Below are 6390 nucleotides of genomic sequence, written 5' to 3'. Positions count from 1 at the left end.
AGCTGTGCGACGATCAACAATCAGCTGTATGATCAGCTGTGCGATCAGCTGTGCGATCAACAATCAGCTGTATGATCAGTGATCAGTGGTATGATCAGCTGTGCGATCAGCTGTGCGATCAGCTGTTCAGGAATTCTTCTCTAGAACATAAAAATCCACAAAATACGACCGTTTTAATCTGAAGGAGTGAGTACTGGTCACACCTAGTATTCCGTGTTAATGTGTTCAGATGGTTTTGAAGTGAACCTGGGTGCCAGGTGGAACTTCTCTAATGTTTTTTGGGCACGTCATGACACGTGCAGCGTCCTGCGTGCACTTCATTCACTGCTGCTGTTTAATTTGGACATTCCTCACACGAACAGTGTTGAAAGGCTCGGTGGAGCTCAGTTTGGCATCCGTTGAAGATGTTTGTTGATTTTTCAGTCTGTTTTGTTGCCAGGTAAAGCACTACAAGACTCCACAGAGTCCACGCTCACTCACAGGAACACAATCCATCTTCTGCACATGCTGCTTGTGCATTGGTCAGCAGGCAAACTGTTGTCTTGTTTATAGTTTATTGTTTCTCGTCACCAGGCAAAAAGAGGGAATTGAAAACGCCCTCTGTGCATAATATGAGCAAGATAACTTGAAAAATAAGTGAAGTACCGTCTTCCACTTTGCTGTGTGGAAGCTTGCACTACTGACTTTAAGGCCACTATCAAAAACTGAGTTGCTGCATCAACATCCAAGATGGCTGCTGCCATTTGTGTATATATGTTAACATTATGAACAGGATCATTTGGAAAATAAGCAACGTACTGATTTCCATTTTGGTTTGTGGCTACATCTAGGCATAATGGTAAATGGACTGAACTTGTATAGCTCCTTTCTATCTTATGGAGACACTCAAAGCTCTTTACTCTACGATCTGAGCCTCATTTATCCATTCATACAGCACTCTACTAGATCTCTACCAAGCTAATTGAACAAATCATTCTAAAGAGACTAATCAGTGATTCATCACATTCATGCACCGATGGGACACACATCAGAGGCAACGAGGGGTTCAGTGTCTTGCCCAGGGACACATCGGCATGTGACTGCTGGTGGATTCGAACCCCCAACTCTTGCGTTGTAGGACTTCTGCTCTAACCACTCAGCCACAGCCGCCGTAAGAAAGGTCACAATCAACAGTTGGGTTGCCACCATACGTATATGTAAACCAGCTGTGGCTGTGTGGTTAGAGCAGGTGAATGTAAATGTAGTGGACTAGGCCTACGTCAAAACTAAGTCTAAGGTCAAAACTCTTGACCTTAAGAACCTTGTGGGACAGAAGCTGTCATTTCATGTATTTGAATCCATAAATACAGGTTCACCCATCCTGAGACTTTCTCTCTTGAAGATTCAAGTGAAAAGAACACTCTCTTTTTTATTATCATTACTATTTTACAAATGTTGATAATCAAAGTGTCTTAGTTCAAACCATTTTAGATGTTGCAGTGAACTAATCAATTTTATTAACTGAGTAATGATTTTTATTCTCATGCAAAGTTAGAACTCATGTTAAAAGCTGTTACAGAGTTTATGCATTTTCTGATTTCTGCCTTTGAATGAGCAAGTGTGTGCGTTTCCAAGGTTGGAGTCAAACGAAAAACAAGTTGTTGTGTTAAAACTGTCATGTTTTAGAATCCTCTCAGACGTAAATATAGATGTTTTGCACCTGTTTCTGAAACACGCCAAAACAAAACTCTCTCTGTCTGTGAGAACATTTCTGATCTGTCTCATAACAATTCTCGCTGTCTCTAACCTCTTACGTCACAAAACACACCCCGTCTGGTCGTTTCTGACCAATGAACAACTCCCAAAAGTGAACCGGGAAAGAGTCTTTAAAATGTCAGTACTTCCTGATCTACTCAGAGTTCTCGGAGTTCTAAGAGTTCTAAGAGTTCTAAGAGTTCTAAGAGTTCTGGAGTTCTAAGAGTTCTGGAGTTCAGTAGTTGCTAGAGTTCGGTGGGAGTTTTCTGCTGGAGAGTTTTCTGCTGGTTCTGCTCGAGTTCTGTCGGAGACAGGATGATCCTGACATGACAAAAGCTCTTCCGAGTTCCATGGGATTATAACTATCACTAGCCACTACTTCTGACGAGCTACAGCCACAATCAGGAGACGCTGGACAGGTAGCGTTAACGGAACTCCATATCTGCTGATGAATCTTCAGAAAGGTAATGGATCAAGTTTCCTACCAAGCGTACCGATGGAGAGCTGAGTTCTGATGGAGAGTGTCAATTCTGGTGAACATTCTTCCCCTCCCATACCATCTTAACTCCCTCTAAACTTCTTTCATCTCTAAACTTTTCTATCAAGTAGAAATTCTTCCAGATATTTAGAAATGTCTGTGTAAAGTGCTTATTCACATCCGTGTGGGTAAAAGATCATAGTTGTACAGTTTTATAAATGCCTGTGGTGCAGCAACGGAAAAATCATGGCCGTATGATTTTTCCTGAGTGATTGCTTTGTTGTTATTTTCATAATTTGCCAAATTAATGTAAATGTTTGATGTTAAATTTGATTCTGTAAATAAATGACCGCATTCATTTTGATGGGTCAAATATAAATGACGTCTCACGTTGCATTTCCTTAAATTCAATGCACGTTTTATTCAGTCCAGAAAAATGAGGAACCCGCGTTAAATGATGAATATATCCCAGCATCTGTTCATCTACATAAATATTAAAGTTAAACGCAACTCAAGTCCCTCAGCGATGGTGGACATCTGTGTACAGCTTGTAGGTGATAGTGTTGTGAATTAACAACAACTACTGAAGAAGTCAAACCAGTCCAGAGCACCCGACTCAACCTTGGTAGATACAGAGGAGAAGGGGATTAATGAACTCCCTCCAGTTTTCCTTGATGGATTTTAGGTGTTTTAAGTGTATGAAGTTTTTTTTCCAACACAAAGTTTATAAATCTATCGTGCTCGTGTCACTCAACATCTGTTTCTGTTTCCAGTTGGTTGCAGAGGGCTTTAAAGAGTTTGTCCAGTATGTCCTCCCCCAGCTGATGAAGGCTCCAGTGTACCACTGTATGCACTACTTTGAGCTCCTGCAGGTATGTTCCCAGACTTGAATACATTTAAGTTTTCAACAGGTCAGAAAGCAACTTAAAGATTCATCTCGGGTATTTAGAGAGAGCTTTTATTGCACCACTGCTTCAGAGACGCTCGTCCAAGGGGATTTTAATCTTAACTGGTTTTGTAATGCATCCGATCATCTAAAAGAGGCATGTGGCAATCTTTTCTTCCTTACACAGATAATCAGGACCCTGCCAAGTCTACCCTGACTTGATTCTATCACATGGATAAAATGTCTGCCTCAGGAGGTTTTGATCCTGTTTCAGGGACCATTGTCCGATCAGATGCATTAGAAACACTTGCAGGAAAAGAACTCTCTCGGTTGGTGGTTGAGAAAAATTTCTAAGTTTTAATGAACAAGCTTTTCTATCCAACTTGGCAGGGAATGAAATTCACTTAACTTTCAATAGTACAGATGTGGATCCTGCACTAGAACATTTTCATCTTTCCTTTCGGTGGTGAATGAACATGCTCCCCACAAAGGCTGCGAATAAGAGACGGATGGAGCACCTGGTTTACAGGTGAAGTTTCCTCACTACTGCAGTAAAGAAGCTTGATCTGTTGCCAGACGCACGGGGAAAACAAGAAATGGCTTACGTTTATTAGACAACTGACAAACGGGTGCACCTCTGCAAGTAGAAAAGCTGCATCACATTGTTTCATGATTTCCAAATACCTCAAGTGTTTCTATTATTTCACTCAGAAAATAATCCACTGGATTAGATCGATTGATTTTAATAATCCTGTCCTGGAGAGTTCATGTAATAACTAATAACTGAACAAAAAAATTGTTTGGTTGTGTTTGGTGTGCAAGGCAGTATTTATTATTGTAAAGTACCTGCTGGTATGTTTGAATTGGAAATGCCCTCTGCTCGTGTGTGGTTACATCTAGGCATCAGAAAGTTTCCTTTCAAAAGATGGGTTGCCACGTCAAAATCCAAGATGGCCGCCACCATATATATTTGTAAACTGGCCACCCCAATAATTTGAAGAAACTGCTTTCTAGTTTTATGTTGCTTTCTAGTAGTTTCTTCACATGACTGGAGTGGCCAAAGATTAATCTAAGGCAGGGATGTCAAACTCTTACAAAAGGGGCCAAAATTAAAACCTTTTCCAAACTAAGGGCCAGTTTCATAATCTACATTAACTTAAGATGCCCAACATCTTTTCTTGGTTGCAGGTTCCTCAAAAAGTGTTTGATTGGTCTCATTTGACATCATAATCAAAGATGACTAAAGAAAATCAAGTGAAAAAAGTATTTTACTTTTAAAATAACATCTTGGGGGCCAGATTAAATGTCAACGAGGGCCACATTTGGCCCCCGGGCCTTGAGTTTGACATGTGATCTATGGTGACCCAGGCCACCATTGGCCACCCACTGGCTGCACCACTGCGCCTGCTGGTGGATAAAGTAGGTAGGCAGGGCGCTCGGTTCTGTTGACAGGGCGGGGTGCCCTGCTTGTATAATGGTAGGGGAAACACTGCACTTGAATATCTCGCTCCAAAAACATTTAGGTTTACTTTGATTCCCTGTTCAATTTTAACCCAGAAAAACATTCATCTCGAAAACCACAAACATCATTGTTCAAATCCCTCCGTGACGGGGACATCGGTGTACGGCTGTCAAGTTGTCACATCATATGAAGCTGCATGTTTTTTTTGTGTGTGTGTGTGTGTTTGTTTTTGCAGCAACTTCAAGAGCGCAGTGCCGACCAGGATGACAGAGAATGTCTGAAGCAGGCTCTTACCGCCTTGCTAAACCTTCAGAGTAGCATGGAGCGAATACTTGCTAAATACCATATTCGTCGCGTCTTTGCAAGGTACTACAGGAAATAACGTTGTGCTGTTTTCTCTTCGTTAAACTGAAGTTTCAGCACTAAAGAGGCTTTGCTCTTCCTGTTGATCTCCACTCCTCCCTTATAGTGACCCTATATACCGCTTGTACAGCCGGCAGGTTCGCAGCAAACAACAAGCCGTCAAGCGCATGACGGAGGTCCAGAAAAGCATCGACGGCTGGGAGGGGAAAGACATTGGTCAGTGTTGCAGTGAGTTCATTCTTGAGGGGCCGCTGTTTCGAGCCGGCGCTAAACATGAGAGACACATCTTCCTGTTTGATGGCCTCATGATCAGCTGTAAGGCCAACCAAAGTTCACGGCTCCCGGGGTCCGGTAGCGGCGCAGAGTACCGCCTCAAGGAGAAGTTTGTGCTGAGAAAGATTCGTGTTGTGGACCGCGGAGACACGGTGGAGCTGCAAAATGCTTTTGAACTAATAGGCAAAGATGAAAGCAGCTCAATTTTTTGTGCACGGACATCAGACGACAAAGCTCTTTGGATGGCAGCACTGGTGACTCTTCAGTACCGTTCCACGTTGGATCGTATGTTGGACACGGTGCTGCTAACTGAAGAACAGGAGCATCCTCTGAGGCTGCCGTCCCCAGAGTTTTACCAGTTTGCTGAGCAAGACTCTGGAGAGAATATAGTGTTTGAGGACAAAGTGCAGAGCAAAACTGGTATCCCCATCATCAAGGCTGGCACGGTGGTCAAGCTCATAGAGAGGCTCACCTATCACATGTACGCTGGTAAGTAGCACTTGTACAAAAATAGATGTTTTTTTTTTTAGGGATTTATTTTATAATGCATTTTAAGTGTTTATTTAGCTAATACTTTGTTTTTTTTGTAGATCCCAACTTTGTGCGCACATTTCTTACCACGTACCGATCATTCTGCAAACCCCAGGAGCTTCTTACCTTGCTTATAGACAGGTACGGTTTACGAGAGCAGCTACAGGATGTCTGTTGCTCCGGTTCTTCCATGTGAAGTTTGTCCCAATACACTTTAGATTGCAGGGATCTAGATTACTGTTACAAGCAGGCATGTCTGGTATGAGATTCTGACGTCCTTGACCAAAAATAACGCGTTACAGATTTAAAAACTAAAATTATAACATGCATTACATGAGTAATTAGCTTTAATCTGAAAACAAGTCGGAACAGATTTATTGTCCCCCGTCGCTGAGCGAAGAGGGGGAATTGGAGATGTCCTTCGTCTGTGCATGTTGTAAGCATGCCACGTTAAAATCCAAGATGGCTGCCACCATAAATGTCTGTCCGTCTTGTGAACTGAAAATTATCTGGAGAAATAAGCAACTTGCCGACTTCCATGTTGGTGTGTGGCTGCATCTACGGTAGGTGTAAGAAAGGTCACTAAAAAAGTGTGTTAAGTCAAAATCCAAGATGGCTACCTGTGTGTGTGTGTGTGTGTGTGTGTGTGTGTGTGTGTGTGTG

General features: G+C 42.3%; 1 protein-coding gene across 1 annotated transcript in view; it reads left to right on the top strand.

The window, feature by feature from the left end:
- sos2 (son of sevenless homolog 2 (Drosophila)) overlaps positions 1-6390 on the top strand; it is a 39624-nt gene that overhangs the window by 21478 nt on the left and 11756 nt on the right. The window contains exons 8-11 of the mRNA XM_037694606.1: positions 2986-3084; positions 4796-4926; positions 5030-5685; positions 5787-5868. Coding sequence (XP_037550534.1) covers positions 2986-3084; positions 4796-4926; positions 5030-5685; positions 5787-5868 — 968 coding nt within the window. The remainder of the gene's footprint in view (positions 1-2985; positions 3085-4795; positions 4927-5029; positions 5686-5786; positions 5869-6390) is intronic.

The sequence above is a fragment of the Nematolebias whitei genome, chromosome 21, assembly GCF_014905685.2.
Source record: "Nematolebias whitei isolate Nwh7 chromosome 21, NemWhi1, whole genome shotgun sequence".
Taxonomy (NCBI): domain Eukaryota; kingdom Metazoa; phylum Chordata; class Actinopteri; order Cyprinodontiformes; family Rivulidae; genus Nematolebias; species Nematolebias whitei.
This window is presented reverse-complemented; position numbering and strand designations above follow the sequence as displayed.